Below are 21,702 nucleotides of genomic sequence, written 5' to 3' on the forward strand. Positions count from 1 at the left end.
ATTACAGCGACAGAACAGCTGGCTAATGCAGAAAGTGTAAGGGTCAGAGCTGGCTTGCAAGCTAACAAATCAGCCTGCCATTGTTTTATATGTATATCTGATGGAAGACAGGAGGCCTTGTAGATCAGAGAAATGGTTTATCATACATAGCAAAGTGTAGCAGCCATGCAGTATTTCATGAATACCTCATTTCTTTGTATACACTGTAAATACAACAAGTTCTCATATTTACAAAACAGTTGTAGCATGGTTTTATCAGCCTTGGTGTGCACTAAAGCATCTTCACTATAAACCACCAATCCCAATCCTGTTCCTTAGTCTCTGAGCTTGTCTAACGTTATCCTAAAATATATTGATAAGTGATCTCTGTGAAAGCTTTTAAATTAAGCTTTTTTTTTTTTCCTAAGGAAAGATTATTTTAAACTCTGCTGTAAATTATTCATAGTATATTAGTATCCAAGATTGAGATAATTCCAGTATTTACATGTGGAGTAAATGTTTGCTTATATGTTTAAGATCTGCAGAAGTTTTTGTTTTGAGAGATTTCTGTCTCTCAAAATACCAGTTTGGAATAATCTTCAAATGCCCTTTAGGGTAAAAAAGGCAACAATAAAATCCACTATTGTTTATTTATAGTTCAAGTCCAGTTTGGACAAAACTGAACAGGATGACCTGAAATAGCTCACCTGAAAAAACTGTAACAGTTCATGTAACCTCAGTGTTTGTAAAAAGTTAAATCTGTAATGATTAGTTCAGTTGGTACATCAGCATCTGAAAAGAAAAATTCTATTTCATTGTAGAAAATTTGTACTCAATAGAATTGAGAAGGTAAGCAATTTTAATTTTATTAAATTTTAGGAAGTTTAACAGAAAGACTTTAGGAAGTAATTTATCTTTCAGTGGATATGACTATATTTAGGATATGTACCTATATGTAATTATGTACATATCTAATAATGTGTGTAGCTTGGTATTTTTATAGAAGCATATTTGTTATTAAGAGTTTGTTTCAAGTAGCTCAGATTTTTCCATATCACAAAGTGAGCTACCAGACTTTTAAATTGAGCAGTGATGAGAAGTAGCAGTAGTTTTCTCATTTCTTTGTTTTGTTACGTACACTTCATTCCTCCGATTCCAATTTAAGTTGTATGCAGGGAGAGAAACTGTCGAGCACAGCATCGTCATCTGCAGATTTCACTACTTGTTGGCTCAGAGAATAAGTGCAGAGATAAGTAGATGTGCACATAAATAAGCTTTCAGGGTTTAATATTCATTCCATTTTACAAAAAAATTTGGTCAGGATCACTTTCTCTGTTCTGCATGTTGTGTGTTTCAGTGGTGCAAAAGTGATACACGTTAGCAGAATGTGTACTTTTTAAATCTTTTCCCAGGCCAGCCATATGCCCTGTGATGCTGCCCTGCATTTCCAGGTGAGGCACCAATACCTCCCAGTCATCCACAAGATCGCGCGTAACTAACCCTTAGCTACAGTGCGCTGTGTAACTATGCCAGGATGGGTGGTAATGTAGCTGCACTGAGTGCATTTTCAATGCAGATTTCAACTTAAAAGTAGGTTTATCAGAACAGAACCCCATCATAAGTCAAAACACATCTGTATTTAAAGGTTAAATGATTCCAACTCTTACCAAATATGTCGTAGTACTATTTATTAGTAACACTATACATTACATTATGATAACCGTAGGTTATGTAGGAAATTCATTTTACCACAATACAAATTTATTAACACAATAATTATAAAAAGTATGTAAGAAATTAGAGAAAAATCAAAAATACACTTACCATAGTGTTTAAGTAAAATAAGTTTTATTTAATTTGCTAAGAATGTATTTCCTGGAGTTTTAAACAAGAAGTTTTCATTCTAGTTTTTGCTAAAGTATGACTTATTTTTCTGAGAAAATAAAACAATCTTCTTTATACCTACAGCTGGTGTGTAAAAAATTAGACTTAAAAAAAAATAGCATTCTCTAAATAATCTCTAAGATCGTGTCCTTCTAGTCAGTGAGTTTAATTTCTTCTTCCACTGTAATACAAATTTATATGTGTTATTTAGCTTGAGTTTTGTGAGTTCCAGATATTTTCAGTGTTTTGCAATATAATGAGTACATTAGAAAGCTGCAGTTATTATAAATAGAGTTTAAATAAATTTGGAGTTTGTGCCATCTTAGAATATAAAAATTTTCTTGTTTTATTCATATGGCTTTGAGAAGTTTTTGTAATGGACAAAAATCCAAGAAGCTAGTGGGGAAAATGAAGTTGTTAATTCCACGTTGTAGTAGTATTATTTTTTGTAAATCACCCAAGTTACATTCATCAAATAGATATCTCTAAAATTCCAAGTTACATTTTAGGCTGGCATGGAATATTCCAGCACTGAAAGTAGGTCACAGAGCTTCATTGTTCTGATTAAAAACATGTATTATATATATCTCATTGCAAGACTCAACTTCACATTCACAGTATCTTCCTGACATACACAGAATGTTCTGGCTTTCTGCCTTTTTCATACAATTTTAGCATCCAAGGTAATATTGAATAACTGCATTAGTTTCTATACTTTCTAAACTTTCTTATGTATACCATTAGCTTAGAGGATCTCAGAGTAAGGCTAAACAAAATGTATACATATGCTTATTTGTTTAAAAAAAGCCAGCTATATAATTTCTCCTTCATTCTTGGTAAAACAAATAAACAAACAAAAAAACACTTCAGAGGAGCCTATTTTGTACATCTTTTAAAGGGACATAAAATAATTAGCACCCTTTCCCCTTAATTATATTGATGCCACCAAAAGTTTTGTCTATTAAATTTCTTAAAGATATATACGTCTCATAACTGTTTTGGAAGTTTATTTCCCCTGAGGCCAATAAAGTAATATTGGTCCTCAAAATTATCATTTCCTTGACTTTTAAGCAAAATATTTAGAAAATGGGGATCTTGTATAATCCTGCAAAACCTACGCAGTCATAGGCGTTTGTCACAGTAGTGGAAACAGCAGTTGGCGGCTTCATTACAGCTCTTGCTCAGCGGCGATGGCAGCTGTGACTCTGGTGGAGCAGACCCTTCAAAGGCTAGACAGGAAGTGTCAGTCCTCGGGGCCACCCGGTGGGCAAAGCCTATGTACATCCAGTCAGCCGGAAAACCAGGGCTGTGCTATTTAGGTAACTGTTCACTTTTGTGGGGAGTATTGTGACATAGATATATAGATAGATAGATGGTGATTGATAGATAGATAGATGATAGATGATAGATAGATATAGATAAATAAATGGATATAGATATATAGATAGATTTTTTTCCACTCTGTGTTGTTTTGATCTTTGAGCATGTTCATAGTTTCCACAGGTAGTAAGTTTGGATTACTTTTTGCTTGACCCTGGGCAAACCAGACTTAAATTTTCAAATTTAATACAAAGAATAGTGAAAAGACATAAAAGTCTATGTATATCTAAAGAAGAGAGAAACTCTTTCTTTAGTGCCTAACTCAAAGCAGGAAAATGTTTCACACAAAAATGACTTAAAATTTTTACTTTTTCCCAGTTTTTGCTTTTTATCAGTACATGTTTGTGCTACACAATGATTACATTCCTCATGAGAAGCTGGTACATGTACATAACACAGCTCAATTCTTTTTTATATAGCTTAGTAAAATTTTATAAAGCTATTTTAGATTAATGATCTTAGGAACAACATCATAAAGTGCATTTTTTCCTGTTATGTAAATATCTTCTGAATTTCTGTGATTGTATTTGTGTGTCTGTGTGTGTTAAAGTCAGCTACTCTGAAAAGTAGCACTCTTCATTTTGTGTATGTTTTTCTCAGTAATACATGTAATGTTACCCGTTATAGGGATCAAATAGAGTAATAAATCTTAAAATTTAATGCCATATTAGCACATTATGTGGACAGTGAAAGTCCACCTTAATTTAATTTTGAAAAGAACCCACTGCTGTCAGCTGTAATTTAATTTTTTCTGTGGCAGGAAACAATCTTTAGTTTGATAAAGTATCTTGAGAAAATATGCCTGAAATTAAAGTTCCATGTCCCTGGACATAGTGTGATAGCAGATGTTATCCTGAATGCCTGCCTTCTCTAAGTACAAATCAGCAACTGAAAATACATACATCTTGGCTCAGAACACAGAACACACACTCCCAACTCATCATCCCAATGACTGAGTGATCCAAAAATATTTCCTCATTAAAGTGTCATTAACAATCATGCAACATATTCTTAAACAATTATACTTTCAAAATGTTTAAGCAAAACAATAAAAATAGAAATAATAAACCTAAAAACTTGTTTTTTCCTAGGCTAAAATGGAAGTCTTTATAGCCCTTAAGTTTGCAAAACGCCTAAATACTTAAAGACGGGCATGAAAGGATAATGATGGGTCCTTTTCAGGTCGTGATTCTTACCATCAAGTGCTTGGTAGATTACAAGCGTGTGCAGCCTTGGAGGAGCACAATGCCATGCTTAGGAGCGTGGACCCACTAAACAGAGTACGTAGGTTTGAGGTACCCAGCCTTACCACTTATTAGCAGTGTGACTTGAATACAATTACTCCACCTGTGTGGGCTGTGGGTTGCATTAAATATGTTACTACCACACATATAAAGCATTTAAAGCAGTGTCTATCATATAGCATCCATTCAGTCAGTGTTAGATATTGTCACATTACTCAGTTTTTTCCTTTAGTTCATAACTTATTTTAAAGAAGCCATGTCAAAGACTTCTAGTTCACTGTTAACTAATCCCTATTCTTATGTGTATTTAGTACATGCTCTGGTATAAAGATGTAATGGTATGAGCAATATAATGCACTTAAATATAAACTGCATAACACGTATATTTAAACATGTTTATATGCAAGTGAGAAGTATGAAACACAAAAGCAATCTAGTAAGAAAAAAGTTTTATAGTAAATTGAAAAACCTTATTCTTAGACCCAGCCTTTTATGAAAATAAAAGAACATCAACCCTTTCAAAAGATGTCCACTTTTAAGCCGTTCCTAGTTGGGACCTACACTGTTCACTTTGCTGTTTCCGTTGGCTTAGCACTTGTAATATATTTGTGAAATAATCCTTTATGTAGGATGATGTTCCTTCAACCCCGATTATGGTATCACTTCATGTAGTTTCGAAGTTTCACGATTTTTGGTCAGAAGTTTCAGAATGTCAGTTCTGTGAGGTAGTCAGTCTGCACTTTGCCAGGAAACGAAGGTGAAGGTTTTATCCTAAGCGTAAGTCATCTTCCCTAGGTAGTTAGCGGGCACGTACCCTTTCTGCCCTTGAGCTTCAGCTAGCCACCACTCTTTGTTGCCGCTGAGGTCACAGAATCTAAGAATATGGACTCTTTGGTATTCCTGAAGGCTCAGTTCATAGGTACTTCGTGCTTGAAAAGCATGAACTGCATAGAAAATCTAGACAAAAAAAGCAAATGACATTATTGGAACAGAACCAAAAGTTCAGAGAAACACAGTAAAGGTTTCCAAGCATTCGGAAGCAATGCCAAAGTTTATTTTCTCAAAGTCACCCTGTGAAACTCTTTCTGTTAGATTTATTTTGCAAAATATGACCCAGATAATTATGAAATGGAACAGGCATTCTTATTCTCGTGGAAGGAATTTAAATTGTCCACGCTTAAAGGCAATTTGGCAGTTTCTATTAAGATATTTTAACGTTAATTCCTTCTGAATCAGCATCTCTGAGAATCTCTACTACTAAAATAGAAACACTAGCACATATTTTGTACAACAGTTTATGATAATATCTACATGTAAGGTGAAAACTGGGAGGGGTGTGGGAAATACTAAAGATTTAACAAAAGAGGGGAATAAATTCTAGACCCTCACACCAAATTGCAGCCATTAAAAATGGTGTTTCTGATAATAATAATTTGGAAAATATTTATGATGAAGTAGTAAGCAAAAAAGTATAAAATTAGATGAACAATATATTTGTAAAATGCTAGCTAATGTCTTTGGTGAAATGATAGGTGACTTTTTATTGTTGCTTCTTTGCTCTTTTACTTTCCAAATTTTATAATGATATATTAAATGTATAATTCACAATTATTTGAAATGACTCAGAAGAAAGTAATAAAACATTTCAATTAAAGGAATTTTTCTGTAACTTCAAAAAAATACTTTAACTTTTAGGTACACAGAATCCCTAAAATAAGTCTTTAATCCATCTTTCAGTAAGATCACAAGACTGATGATAAAAATGTCCAGTTGTAGGTATGAAAGTACTTAATTAGCTATCAACAATTATATACTCATTTAATCAAACTTTATGAGGTACCAGATATTATGAAGCCAGTTATGATTTTACCAGGGAAATTTCAACTCAGGAAAGTAATAAATGTCAACAAAACAAAACACAGTACCACCACCACCAATAACAAAACTTCCACATGTGGATGCCTTATTAGCTAATCATGAGCTGGGTTTTGAAAGGAGTAACCTTCATAAAGGACAAAATTGACAAGAAGGCAGATATGTCATATTCAAAAGCACAGAGGTGATAACATGAAAATATATAGGAAAAGACAGATTAGCTTTCAAATTTGAGGACCAATAGTTTAAGGGAACTATGGGAAACACAATGACTTCACTGAACAGGAAAAGAGACTGGGTAGTGTGGGGCGGGGACAATGTTATATTTAAGTTCTTATTTAAATCTCAAACTGTTATTTAATCCTTGATAAAATTCTGATTCCACTGGCTGGCATATTGTCTTAGCAATTAGCATAAGCTATTCCTCGAGAAGAGGACCTGTAGTGCAATGGCCTGAATGATTTCTTCTCCACAGCACTTATGGGTGGAAATCCTAACCCCTAAGGTAACAGTATCGAGGGTAGGGCCTTTGGGAGGTAATGGGGTCTTCAGGTCAGATCCTCCATAGACGGGATAATTCCTTCATAGACAGGCCCAAGAGCGAACACTCATCCCTTCCACCGGGTGAGACCCTAGCAAGAAGGCACCATCTATGACACTCACCAGACACGCAAAATACCAGTGACCTGCAGCCTCCACATCTGGAAGAAACTTCTATTGCTTAATAGCCACCCAGTTTATGGTATATTGTTACAGCAGCCTGAATCCACTAAACACACTTTTAAACTTTTTTTCACTGACCACATCATGCTGCACAGTAGGAATTCAAATACTGACTGATTTGGACCTGAGATAGGCTTTCAGGGTTAGATATTATGCAGGAAACCGGCTTGTATCATATAAGACATGTACAAGGACATGGGTTATTTTGTAATAAATGTCAAGAAGAAAACAGAAAGGAATGTGCTTTAAGTTCTCATTCTAAATAAGTTTCAGTGATGCCATGGCAGTGATAATAAACACCTTTTCATAGAACTCAAGATACCTTCCCTGTCACATGCGCTTACCCTCAACAACCCCGTGAGTGGGAACTGGGAGAAGAAATATACATACCCTTAGTCATGGAGCTAACTGGTGCTGCTAGGACCCATATCTTCTAACTCCAATCCTGTTCTCAGCCCACTTCTCATAATGCCGTAGGAACCAAATTCTTATTCTAATACATATATGCACAGTGTTTTCTTGTGAAAAGGGACTAGAATCTCTCATATGATGTTGCTATTTTTGTGTTACTGTTTGAAAGTGAAAATACTGATTAGATCTGCAATAGTGGAATGGAGAATTTGGTTTACAAAAGTGTCTAGGATTGTGATGTGCTATAATACACCTCCTGAAATAGCTGTAAGAATCTTACAGTTATTATCTTTTGTAATTCTTATAAGTAATATATATGCTTCTATACGCTGAAGTTATAAATTTCTCAACAAGGTAGATTAGCGACCAATATACCATTTGTAAGTATTTGCGGCAGTCATTCACTTTGGCACAAATTCTCTCAAAGGAAATATAAAATCTTCCCTCTATATCTATTTGGTATGAAATTATAGTAGAGTTTATATTTTAAACATTAAATATATTATGCTCATAAAATCATAAATGTAAAGTATAAAATTATAACATACTCTTTCAATACTTTAGGTGATCATGGTCCAAAATTTATATAGAATGAGAATCTTTCAGTTTTTATATAACTTATGTTAAATGGAGGCATATATTATATACTCAAAATGGAAGTAAATCTGCTTTTAAAAATTACAGTCTATCATCAGGCTTTTGTGTCTCTCTTTTTAGTCTCTTTTACAATTATTTTTATTTTAATTTATTTAAATTATTATTATTTTCTCCAAGGTTTGCAAGTTTTCAATCTGTCATGCATTTAGGAGCTAAACTATATCTCATTATTTGCAATACTTTAATTGTCTTAGGTTATATTCTTCTAACATTAAAAGTGTGTATGTTTTAGTCTAGACAAATTAATTAAAATGTTAACAAATGAACCATAATCATCTAATCCTCTTTGGTTTTTTTGGCATTTACTAAAATATACCTTATTGGTAGCTTTTTTGTACTCACTAAAGCTCCGGCTCATTTTATTTTATTTTATTTTTTTGTCTGTTTTTTTTTTTTTTCCCGGTACCAGGAATCGAACTCACGACCTTGCACTTGCCAGGCAGGTGCTGTGCCACTGAGCTAAATCCCCAGCCCCCTCCGGCTCATTTTATATGCCATGTTCTGTGAATTCAACCCAGTTCTCCAACAGAATTTGCTTTGAAAAATGTAACATTCTGTATTAGTGACTTCTACCCAATTTATTATCCCTGCTTATTACCATTAGCTCTTTCTCTGTGTTCAGGATTTCCTTATTCTATATATTATACAGTTCATTTTCTCTCCTGTGGTGATCCACGTTACTTGCCTTCTCTGAACCTCATTTTATTTATTTCCACCTCATTCTCCAATAACAACAACACAGTTCAAAACATTTTAATTTTCTGTTCCAAAATTTGTTAAAAAGCTACAAAACCAGCCTTTACAGTATGATACCACTGTAGTCCAGGAAGCCAAAATTATTAGATGGCATGAAAAATACCCACTCTGCTCCCCCACCGTACTAGAGCAAGCTTTCATGTTCGTCATTTAGCAATTATACATTTTTATTGCACAAATAATTTTGAAGAAGAAATAATTTTAAATAAGGATAAGTGAAGAAAAAAAGAAAATAGAAAAGATAAAAACTCCAAACCATCCAACAGTTATTAGTATCTTTTATTTCCTTCTTTCCCTTCCTTCATTGCTATTTTCTTTCTATTTACTTACCTAAACTTGTAATAGAAATAGAATTATAGTATGCATAATCTCTGCAATTTGTTTTTCACTTTAGAATATTTTTGAAAACCATTTCATATCAATAAATAGTTCTCTAAAACTCATATAATGACTATTAAAATACACTGATATATTCTGTCAAATTCTTGAAGCACTTTCTAAACAATGACCTATTAGACATTTAGGGGTATCAGCATCATAAGCAACTGAAAAGTGTAAGTAAATAAAGGACTGGACTATGAATTTAGAAAAATTGGTAGCAAAACCACTAACTTGTTACTAATCAAAAAAATCATACTTTTAATATTTTTATGTAGAAAAGAGCATTGATTTTGAGATAGTGAACTGCCCTCTAAAACTGGGTTTTTGACACTATTAAACCTGGTCCTCTGTGAAGTAACAAGGACAACATTCTACTTGCCAAAGAAGGAACAAAATACTGTGGACTGCAAGATTCTAGGACACACTCCAAATCCCCACCCCTGTTGAGCATGTTCTATCTAATCCCTTTGACTGTTGGTGAAATTTGTTAATTAGCTGAAACTTCACTCCTGTGAATAGGTTATATTATATGATAACAATAAAGAGATTTTACAGCGGTGCCTAATAGGTTCCCTAAGAAACTGACTTTGAGGTAGTCAAAAGGGAGGTCATCTTACATCAGAACTGCATAATTAGAAGCAACCTTTGAAGGAAGGAGTGTTCAGATCTTACTAGAAGGTAGAGAGATCTGAAGCCAAAGTGATGCTCACCATGGACCTGGAAGAAGCAAAGACCCTCCCGTACATGACCTAGAGATATGGTCTCAGGCTTAGGGTCTGAAAACAGCCCAGAGTTGCTGTTCTCAGATAAGTACCAGCAAGACCTCCGTGCCACTAGGAGAAGAAGCTGAATTCTGCCAACAACTATGAGCTTGGAAGAGAATGCAGGTTTCAGAAAGAAGCACACCCCAGTCCACACCACCATCACAGCAGGGGAAGCCCTGAGCAGGGTGCCCAGCTAAGCCAAGCTTGGACTCTTGACCATGGACACTAAGTTCATAACATTTTGAGCCACTAAGTTTGTAGTAATTTGTTATGCACCATAGAACACTAACCCAGGCCAGGCCAAGTAATCCAAAAACGTGCATTAGATGTGAAGTCATATTCATTTGACTGCTTTGGTTATGGTCTCCGATTCAGCAAAAAGCAGTGAATAAAAAACTTAAAAATTAAGTTCCTTGTTGCAAATCAGTACTGTTGGGTTGTGAATGTACATTATTCAACAAAAGCTGTGGGCCATAACTTAGGAGCACTTTTAAAAGATCCAGAGGAAGCCCAAGCTTTCTATGTGGGACTCTGAGACCCACAGAAGTAGGATAACTGCACCCTCCGATGATCTCTCACCATGTTTCCTCTCTTAAGCACTTCCTTTCACTAATAAAAGTGCCCCATGAAAGATGGTAAATTGTACTGTCACCTTATCCGTAAGATCCCTGATCTACTACAACCATCCTAGAAAATGCTGGATCACTTTATCCAACAATCTCTTCCTGTTTAACAGGGAGAATGGCTCAGCAAGTGAAGTCTTCTAGAGCAGTGATTTCTAATCTTTTTAGGTAAAATTTCCCTTCAAAACCCTGTTGAGGGCAATGGACTTCTTCTACCACAAATGTATACACAGTTTTCCAATCCAGTGGAAAGATTCATGAATCTGCCAAGGCCCATTTGTAGACCCTTTAAGTTCTTGGGGTGCAGGTTAAAAATTCAGCTGTATTATAGAAATCATACAGCCACTACAGGCTCACTTGTATAAACATATATGTTTGTATATGCGTAGAATAAATCTGAAGGAACATACATATAAATACTGTCTCTGAAGAGTAGGACTTTTTTTTTTTTTTTTTTTTTTTTTGGTTTTGGTTTTTCTCCGGTACCGGGAACTGAACTCACGACCTTGCGCTTGCCAGGCAGGCGCTTTTGCCGCTGAGCTAAATCCCCAGCCCCCTGAAGAGTAGTACTGAGGCAGAAGTCAGTAAGTATCTTTAGTATTTTTATTTATGTAATTTCTATTATATTAAACTCATAAAAATATATTACCTAGGCAAAAAAAAAATAAATTGATTAGTTAAAAATCATTAAAGAAAAAAGCCAGTTAAAATAAGAGAATTAACTGTTGGTTGCCATTTGATGATTAATATTTAAATACACTGAAATGAATCCTACATTATAACTGCAATTTGTGACAGGATTGTTCATACCAGTAGCCTTTGCACTGGTGCAGTGAGGGAAAGGTGACCTTCAAAGTTTCAGTGTGTGGTGTTAAAAACAGCCAATTACTAGACAGCTCAGCTTTTAGAGGAATTGGAGACAAATTTCCCAGATGCTTTGTTAATCCCAATCTGCTCAGTACTGAATTGCTTTTCTCTAATGGTGCCATGCAGTGTAAAAAGCCCTTCCTCACTCACTGTAAGTACCCAGCAGCAGGGACGAACAGTGACTGGCTGTTGTCTGTTGTCTCCTCTGTGGTGGGTACTTAGCGTATGCATAGTATCTCTGGTCCATACCCACATCACCTCTGCAAGATAGGCACCACTGTCATCTGCATCTTCTCAAAGGAAACAGGCTCAGAGAACTACGTTCTTTGCAAAGCAGTCCACCGAGAGTACCTGCTACTAGAGTCAGGTCTCTCTGATGTCCAAGCTGGCACTTCTCCACCAGGGCTTAGGGTAAAATAGAGTGCAGTTAGAGATTCTTTCCTGGTTTAAAGAGCTAAGTAATTTTACATGAAAGTTCAAGTTCTTACCTGCTCATCTACCTCTTGAAAACTGTCAATATCAGTGCCATTTGTTTCACACTTCCCACAAGTGCCACTCAGCGACGAGCTGCTGTCACTGATGCTGCCTTCTGGGGTGCCCGTGACACTGTCGGTCACTGGCCGTGAAGACACAAAGAAGCTGATGTTGTCAAAATCATCATCCCAGTGCCTGTTCTCCATCTGTGCTTTTGCTGGATTGTAGGGTTTCAGGAAGCAGGAATATACATATCCTTTTACATCTGAGGAGGAAATTTTTAAAAAAGAAGAATGAGGATCCTGAGTATCCTTTTCACAAATAGTACACTCAGACAAGCACACAGAGGCCCCTGGGAAAACCTCACCTGAAGATAGGGGGTAGCTCTGGGGAAAAACTTACTTCCTGTATCAACAAGCCACCTGCTTGTACTCCCCAGGGGATCCTTCTGTTCCACCACAGCCACCAACTCTCCTTCCAGAAGATTGATGTCATGCTCTTGGGTAGCATTGCACTTGCGCTTAGCTTGGTAGAGCTCCTCCGTGCTGTAGGTGGACAGAAGTTTGGAGCGGTGGGTGTCAGTTTGCGGAGGCACATCTGGCTGGGGAAAGGAAGAAGTTCTGGATTACATGGATGTTTAATAAAATCCTCATTCAGTCAGTAAATATTTCTTCTCTGAAACTTTAATGTAGAAGTTATACAATGATTTAGATTTATTTCAATGTGTAGGCTTACATCAGGCTGTTGTTAGAAAATACTCAAGTTATTCAATGAAAAATTCTCTAGTAAGCACATGAGGGCAGTGTTGCAGAAAAGAACAAAAATCAACTGTGAATTAAAGGCAAAGGTTCTAATCCTTTCCAATGTGAACATTTTCACTCTTTCCTGTCTTGTAGATAATCCCTTGCATATTTAACACTTTACAAATAATATTTGACTTGGTAAGTTGCACCCATGCATATCTTCTCTTGGGAAATAGTACATTAGGCAGGAGTCAAGAGGTATACACCCTTCCAATCTCTGACGCTAGTGACTTCGGGAAAACTGCTTTATCTCCTGGAGTGCATTATCTTGAAAATAAGAAGGTTGGACATATGATTTATCCGTATAAAATCCTACTGAACAAATATTTACTAAGTGTCTACCTTGCATCAAGCAGCATTTTAGGCCACTTAGGGATAAATTGGGTATAAAACAGAAACACAAGTTAGCGATTTTATGGAGCTTACGGTAGAAAGGGGAGAAGTACAGCAGACATTTTAAGCATAGATACATTATAAGATATGACACTGAATGAATGACAGAAAGAATAGTATACTATAATTTGGATAGGTAGTAATGTTTACCCTTTCCTGAATGCTGCTAAACTCACCTGAGACTGCATGGGCTTCTTCTTTTCAAAGCTAAGTTTCCTCTCAATAAAGGTGGCACTGTTCTCCTTTACAAAGTTCAGATTTTGAATTTCTACTAGGACTCGGTTCTGAATCTCACAGATGTGTGAGATCAACAGAGGCACCTATGATAAAAATGATATTTTTTTTAGATAAACAGACAACCATGTTAGAAATTAAATGTACTAGAGTTGTGATGCGCAGTTGAGAAAATGTAAGATAATTCTAACTGAAAAATCAGGGCAACTTCAGAACTTCTCCATAAAGATGGTCTAATTTGTTGTTTCTGGAAACCACACAAAAATGATAGAAATTTTTTTAAAAGTTTTAAGGCCAAATAAAAGAACAAAAGACAAAATTAGCAATAAAGTATTGGAAGAAAGGCTTAGGAGTTAACAGCAATAGAGACTTCCCACAAGGGGAGACGGTGTAGTAAAAAGGGCAAATAATCTACCACAATAAGCACCAATGAAGAACCTGTGCTAGGGTTAAAATAAATTAGCAGTTTTCTCTGACATGCTTCTCAGCAAGAGGTGGAATCTATGTGCTAATTTTCAAAACTAGGCATATCTTTATGGTTGTTATATTATGATGTGTTTTGTTTGCAGTGCTGGGGATAGAACCAGAGCCTACCACTAAGTCAAACCCCAAACTTTATGACAGCCTCAGTGAATAAAATGTTGAACTAAACAGATGGAAATGATGCCATGCGACTTTCAAGATGAGTCCTAAAAAGACCAAGGAGTTAGTCTGTGTTGGTTCCTCTTTGGACACTCTGGAAACCTTTAGTCATCATGAAAGTTGTCTAGCTGCAGTGTGGTCACTACATAAAAAGACCATTTTGAAAGACTGAGGGGCATGTTTGAACCCCAGCTGTTCCAACCCCCAGCTGCCTAACTTTTCTATCAGCATCCTAGCACCAAGCTCAGAGTTATCTCTGGATAGTCTGACCAGCCTGACAGGAAAGGGCTAAAGATGCTATCATCAGGGGTTCCTGAACGAAATGACAAATAGAGAAACTTAGGGTTTTCATTTCTATTCTATGCTCCTACTGCTGCCAATTAGGCCCCAACTCTGTCAGTGGTGAACAAGAACATTACACAAGTTAAGTATGTCTCCACCATGAGAAAACCTGATAAAGGTAAAAGAAACTTGTCATAATTTTAAGAAAACAAAAGGAACCTTGAATATTAAAATGATAGGAACAGAAAAAAAAAGAAATAACAGATGGATTAAAAATTAAAGTAGAAAAATTGGACAAGGAAGTATAACAAAGTGGTACAAAGAGAAAATTAGAAGGAAAAGATAATAAAATTACAGGAACAACCTAGTAGGTTAAAAAAAAGAGTAAAGAAAGGGAAAAACTATCAATTAAATATTTAAACATACTTTCAAAAGTGAAAGACATATATTTTCAGATCAAAAGAACCCCACCAAGTGTCCAATATCCCAGTGTACCTCAAATTTCACACCAATGGAAACAAGAACAAAATCCTATGAGTTTCCAGGGATATGATGTGAGAACTATGTATGAAGAATTAAGATACGAGAATAGATTTTAGAGTTCTCAACAGCAACTGTGGAAGCTAGAATGCAACAGAACAATGGAACACTTCCAAACTCAGAACAACTTTTACACTCAACCAAACGATCAATTAATTGTGATGGTAGAAGAAAGAAAGTATTTTCTGATACTCATAGTGTCAAAAATATTTATTCCCAATCTTTGTTTCTCAGGGAACAACTCAAAAATATGCTCCTCCACAAATAAAGGGATAAAGCTATAAAGAAGTCAACATGGGGTAAAGAAGTAAAGAAACAAGATCCCACACAGAAAAGAGGTGAAAGGATTTCCCAGAATGATGATGATGAAGTGTGGTCTCAGGATGACCACTGGTTAGCAGATAAAAAGGTGATCACTTCAGACTGGAGCAGGCCAGAAAGCTCTGGGAGAGATTTCTGCAAGAAGACACAACTGACAGAATACCTTGTGCATCTAGAAGTCTTAAGACATGATTTAGTCACCCTACGGATAAAGTAAGCCAAAGGAAATCTGAGTAACAGGTGAAGGAGAAATGTTTTACTCATTTCAGAGAAACAGAAGCTGTGAATGAAGGAAAAGGTCGTTGTACTCTTCTGTGTGGCTCAAGGCAGCCAGCATCCACTTTGTGTGCTGATGTCAGCCTGCTTCTTTGAATTGACTCTCCTTCCTTTCTCACTCTGGTCAGTGCACCAGCAGTCTGACAGTGAAATGTGGCAACAGCTGTCTGGCTTTCACATGGGTTCAATGAGAAAACCCATGGAAATCAGAATGAGGGAGGAAGACAAGATAAGGATATTTACTTCCTAAGTTTCTTTCTGTCGTATGGACCCCACAGCACAGCCTCAGAGCTTCTGTATGTTCACCACCTCCACACCTGTGTCTGTGCATGGCTATAACCACCTTCTTCTCTCCCATTATACCTAGAGTTCCCACTTTGGGGTGAGGCACAGGTCTAATGGTTTCCCTATGCCATATTCTCATTTTTATAAACAGTATATTAATTTTTTCTATTTCTATTTTCTATTTCTATATTTTATAAATATTATATTAATTTTTTTTCTAAATACCCAATTTCCCAACTTAAGTTTACGGTATTTTTTCTACCATTACCATGACTGATACATAGCTATTTTAAATATTGAGTATGAACACAATCTATGATACCATTGTAATGAAGAGATAAAAAGTATATATATATATATTTAGTTAGTTAGGGGAGTATAGAAAAGAAACTAAACCTCATTTTTCTAAGTAGAATATATCATTCCTAAAATTGAAAATTAATAACATGGTAACACAAGGGTCTAGTTTGAAAACTGAAGAGTCACCTAAAGGAATTGAAAAGTAGTTGTTCCTGAGGAGGGAGAAATTGAATAAAGGGATTAAAGGACAATTTCTTTATCAAACCTAATTAATCTAAATAACCCACCTAAATCTTTAAATCAAATACGTGTAAAACTCTTACAAACATGAAAATTAAAAACAGAGCTTTGGGTTCTATGAAACATTAGAAAAAACTATCATATAATCCAGCAATCCCATTGTTGGGTTTATCTCCAAAATAACTGAATGCAGGATTTGAAAGAGATATTTGCAAAGATATATGCAAAAAAAAAAAAAGATGGAAGAAAGGGAGGGATTCCTAGAAACATATGAATTACCAAACATGAACCAAGAAACTTACATATCTTAAATAATCTAATTACTGACAATGAAATTAAAGCAATAATAAAAAGCCTTTCTTAGTACAACTAAGAAAAGCCCAGGACCTGATAGATTCACTGCCAAATTCTATAAGAACTACAGGGAAGATCTAATACCAATGCTTCTCAAACTCTAAGAAAATCAAGAGCAAAGTAGTATTCCCAAAAGCATTCTTAGATGCTACCATTACAATGATCTCAAAACCAGACAAGGATCCAACCAAAAAAAGAGACCTACAGGCCAATTTCTATGATGAACATAGATGCAAAAATCCTCACATGATACAGGTAAACAGAAGGCATCAAAGCATCACAAAGATCATATACCATGACCAATAGCCTTCATCCCAGGGATGCAAGGATGGTTCAACATATGCAAATCAATAAATGTAATCTATTACATAAACAGAAGCAAGGACAAAGGTCACATGATCAGCTCAATAGACCTGGAAAATGCATTTGACAAAATTCAGTGTCCACTCATGATAAATACCCTGAAGAAAATAGGTATGGAAGAACTTTACCTCAATCTAATAAAAGCTATTTATTGCCAAACTATTGCCAATATCATTTTAATTGGGGAAAAACTGAAATCTTTCCCTCTAAAATCAGTAACATGACAAGGATGCCCAATATTCCATTCCTGCTCAATGCACTCCTTGAAACATTGGCCAGAGCAATCAGACAAGAGAAAGATATAAAAGGGCTATGTTTGGAAAGGACTCAAAGTATCATTATTTGCAGAAGACATGATTCTTGATTTACAAGACCAAAAAATCACATCAAAAGACTCCTAGAATTAATAACCAAATCTAGCAATGTAGCAGGATACAAAATCAACAGAAAAAAAATCAGTAGCATTCCTAGCACTAATGAATTCAATGAGAAAGAAATTAGGAAAGCAGTACCATTCACAACAGCATCAAGAAAAATTACTCAGGAATCAACCTAACAAAGCGGGTAAAGGACCTCTATAGTGAAAGTTATATAACTCTGAAAAAGAAAATCAAAGAGCACATGAAAAAATGAAAGATATCTCCTATTCCTGTATAGGCAGAACCAATGTAATCAAAATGGTTATACTTGCAGAACTGACATACAGATTTAATGCAATCTCCATTAAAATACTGACAGCATTTCTCATAGATCTAAAGAAAATAATCCCCAAATTCATGTGGAACCAGAAGAGACCTAGAATAACAAAAGTAATCTCCGGTAACAAAAGCAAACAGGAGGCATCACAATCCCAGATTTGAAGTTATAGTACGAAGTTACTGTTTCAAAAATACTAGGACATTGCTACTTTGTTTCATTTATACTCCTGGTTTCTTTTTGCTCATTGAAAATTATTTATTTGTTTCTTCTTTCTGCAACATGTTACCTCTGGGAAAACTGTGGAGGGTGTCCAGGGGCTGTGTTACTTCTATAACTGCATGTGAATGTATAGCTGCAGTATCTTAAGACCAAAAGTTTAACTACATACAGCACATATAAAATATAGAATGAAGTCATGTCAGTGAAGCTAAACTTCTTCAAAGCACTTTTCAACTACAGTACATTAGTGAGTTCTCAAAAATAAAGAATCTCTACTCCTGGTCTATGGACTGCAATGTGAGAGATTTTTACCTACGTTAAAACAGAAACTGAAGGTACCTTTCAAAGTTCTACAACTCAAACTGGGGTCCTGGAGCAGAGGACCATGTGACTACTGAAATGACACACGCATACAGGCCACACTGCGCACCCTCCACCCAGGCCTGGCCCTGAGCACTGTGGTCTCCAGAAGACCTGGCCAGGTAGCCAAGGCCACCGTGTGTGCTCACTGGCAAGATGGTGGTGTAATCCTGCTGGGCCGCGAGCATCAGGTCCTTGACGAGGCTGACAAAGCTGCACAGGCTGTTCATCAGAATTGTCCGAGCTGCCTGGTTGAAAGCCTGCAGCTCCTCCAAGAGCTGGGCATTGAGGGCCTCGTATTCCCTTTTGGCCAGGTCTGACTCGGCTCTCCCAGACCGCTGCGAGTAGCTGTTGTAATCCAGCAGTTTGTCATAGCGCTTCTGGATGAGCTTCTGCGGTCCTGGGAACAAGGACAGCAGGGCTGACAGTGGGTTCAGGACACGTTGCTGGAGGTGAGCTGCCTGCAGAGAGAAGACAGGAGCCCATTACAAAGAGAGGACCAGCCATGAGCATGCCCAGGCTGCCCTTGGCCACCTGTCCCTCTCTGCGAGAGCAAAGGAAGCAGGGACATACCTGACCACTTCTGTGTTAGCTAAGTCTATTCAGGGACCAGAGATTTGTACTGAACCGGAAGAGCAACCAGAAGAGAAAAATAAAAGTGAAAGGCCTCTCACCCAAAACATAATCACCTTTCTTTCCACTGCTGGTTGTTGGGATCAGCACCTCCTTTCCCCTTTTTTCTAATCCAGAGCCCATTTCCATCCTTTGACTTCCAAGACTGTAAAAGCTTCACCATGTCACTCTCCCATCTGCTGACAGCCACAGCGACACAGTCCATGGCAGGGGAGACTGTACCCATCCCTCCCACATCAGCCCCAAGTGCCTGACTGCTGGCAGGGCTTATCTTTGGTAATAGAATTGCATCCCCTATACAGATAGGGGATGATATTGAAATGAATTTTAATATCATTACTTTACTCCTGTGACAGAAATTACTAGAGTTATAACTTTCTCTTTGCACTGAAGGGTTAAATGGAGGCTGGACCTGGATCTTAAACTGATATTTTTAGGTCTGAATCTCTGAAAGTAAAACCTGCATGCACACCCAACCCCAGATCAGCACCAAGCACCCTAGATTTAATTTCTTCTCTTTCTCTTTCCTTGCACTTTATTCTGAAATGCACTAGTGTCTTATGCTTGCTGACTGCCTTACTTCCCCATCCATCATCTACACTTGTGTTACATGACTAGGTGATGGGAATGGAACAGGCCTTTCTCTGGACGCTCTGAGATGATCCAGGAAGTCAGCATCTCAGCAGAAGCCTCTATTAATTAACCTACCCAGTCCTAGTAGCTCTGTGTAAACTCATGGGAAATCAAGAAGAGAGGAAACCTTCTATTATTGGCACCAGCAACAGCCAACCCAGATTAGATCTGTCTAACTTATGACATAATCAATATGCACCTGCACACTGTTTAATGAGTCTCTTGACTAAGCAAAGAATCTGTTTACTATATCTGGTGTAAATTACTGTGCTTATGACTTGACTGTATTCTATAGGAAATATAATACAACATCTATTTATCTATCTATCTATCTATCTGTCTGTCTGTCTAGCTATCATCTGTCTCTAGGGACACACAGACATGAACTGGTTCACCTGCACATAGGAATTGTGGTTGGAACAAATAAGAAGCAGATTCTGTTTTAATATTTTGCCCTACACAAAAATGTATATAAGTATCATTCATGGTTAGATAAGAACAATTGTTCTACCTTTAGACAGGTTTTGAATTCTTAATATAGCTTTTTTAAAATTTTTGAGACAGGATCTTGCTATGCAGTTCAGGTTGGCCTTGAATTCACTATATAGCCCAGGCTGGCCTCAAACTCATGGCGATTCTCCTGCCTCAATCTCCCAAGTGCCAGGATTACAAGCATGTGCCACCATGCCTGGCCTTAATATTTCATTTTTTAAAAAAGTTTTATATATGTTACATATAAAACATTACTTTTATATTGAGTTTTCTGATAATTATTTTAACTTAGCCTAATAAATTATCTTGTGATTTTATGCAGGGCCCCTTCATCTTTCTGCTCAATCATGGAACATGTTTGCTGAGGAAGATACTTCATACTACAGTGGTACAAACTTAATTCTTTGAATTCTACAGTTCACAAACTTAATTCTTTCCACAGTTCTGGTCCCAATCTGAATTGGATGAGAACTGAATTAAATTCAGTGGTTAGGTTCAATGGTGACCTTATGGGGAAATTTGATTTGGCAAGTGCTCAAATGTACTCAATAAATATTTATTGACTTAATGAATTTGAATTAACCTAAACAGCAAACCCATAAGGGCTTTCTCTAACATGTGCTCTCTGTAATTAAACCCAGAAAATACATTAAGTAATGAACCACATTTTTCCCATTAAACATATGCTGTAAAAACTTTTATCATCCATCCATCCACCCATGAGTGACCGAGCTCTCTATCATTTTATTTCAGATGTATTCCTGATTTTCTATTTCCCAGTGCCAGAAAATCAAGGTGCTTCTGCATGACCGTCTAGTGGGCTGGGGGCTACGTTCCTTCCTGAGGTTTAGAAATTGTGGGTCTGTTTATTGTTTGTAACAATGACTTGAAATACTTGTTACAACAACTGGACTGAGCATGGTGGGCTAGGAGTGCCAACCATTCTCCAATAGAAGGGCCACTTGGTGAAGACCTGTCCTACCCCCAAATTCCAATAATGCCGGCACTGAAAAATGCCATTACAAGATGATGGAGTCTGTTATATCTTCTATGTAATAGTTAATATAAAATAATTATACCTATAAGAACACAAGGCACTCAGTTAAAATTAGTGTTATCCAGATTACTTTACCAACCAAATATTTTACCGAGTCAAGCATGTTTTTATGGTTCCCAAGCTATATTTTACATAAATCTTAGACAATAAGTATTTTATCATGTAACAGAAGAAATAATATGACTCTCAGTAAAAGTCTTTTCTCCAAAAGCAGGCTTTGCTTTCAGCGTGTACTGTGCTGGCAGCATTCCTATCTCTAGACCTGTGCTCCAGGCCTGGACAGACTCTAAGAAGAACACAGCCTTACAGCTTGAATCCTTGACATCTCTTATGCAGACTGAAACTCAGTCTTGATTCTAAAAGCTGCACAGGCACCGACTACCCCAGAAGCAGTCTTGGGTTGCCTTAAATTTCAATTATAATAAAACCCTCACTAATCCACCTAAAATATTTAATAATTTTTTAAAATCCTCTGCTACAATCTCCTAATTTTGAGTTTGGTATTTGCTTTCATTTTCTTTCTAACTCCAGAAAAATAAATGAAAAGTAGCTTTTAAC

At 36.5% G+C, this 21,702-nt stretch overlaps 1 protein-coding gene and 1 long non-coding RNA gene across 4 annotated transcripts in view; one reads left to right on the forward strand and one right to left on the reverse strand.

The window, feature by feature from the left end:
* Positions 1 to 3,606: 3,606 nt before the first annotated feature.
* Arhgef38 (Rho guanine nucleotide exchange factor (GEF) 38) overlaps positions 3,607 to 21,702 on the reverse strand; it is a 115,928-nt gene continuing 97,832 nt past the window's right edge. For 2 of the 3 annotated variants that reach the window (XM_005406225.2, XM_005406224.2), the window contains exons 10-14: positions 18,479 to 18,790; positions 13,391 to 13,534; positions 12,421 to 12,619; positions 12,033 to 12,283; positions 3,607 to 5,444 (exon numbers count right to left, since the gene is read on the reverse strand). In XM_005406225.2, the coding sequence (XP_005406282.1) occupies positions 5,259 to 5,444; positions 12,033 to 12,283; positions 12,421 to 12,619; positions 13,391 to 13,534; positions 18,479 to 18,790 (1,092 nt within the window). In that variant the 3' untranslated portion in view covers positions 3,607 to 5,258. Of the gene's footprint in view, positions 5,445 to 12,032; positions 12,284 to 12,420; positions 12,620 to 13,390; positions 13,535 to 18,478; positions 18,791 to 21,702 lie in introns of those variants that run through there. The other variant, XM_013505412.1, reaches the window with a different exon arrangement.
* Positions 14,872 to 21,696, forward strand: LOC106146818. The gene is made up of 3 exons (XR_001231409.1): positions 14,872 to 15,473; positions 20,410 to 20,475; positions 20,841 to 21,696. It is a non-coding gene; the product is annotated as an uncharacterized LOC106146818 (long non-coding RNA).

Source organism: Chinchilla lanigera, unplaced genomic scaffold (assembly GCF_000276665.1).
Source record: "Chinchilla lanigera isolate Chin_1 unplaced genomic scaffold, ChiLan1.0 scaffold00095, whole genome shotgun sequence".
In the NCBI taxonomy this organism is placed as follows: domain Eukaryota; kingdom Metazoa; phylum Chordata; class Mammalia; order Rodentia; family Chinchillidae; genus Chinchilla; species Chinchilla lanigera.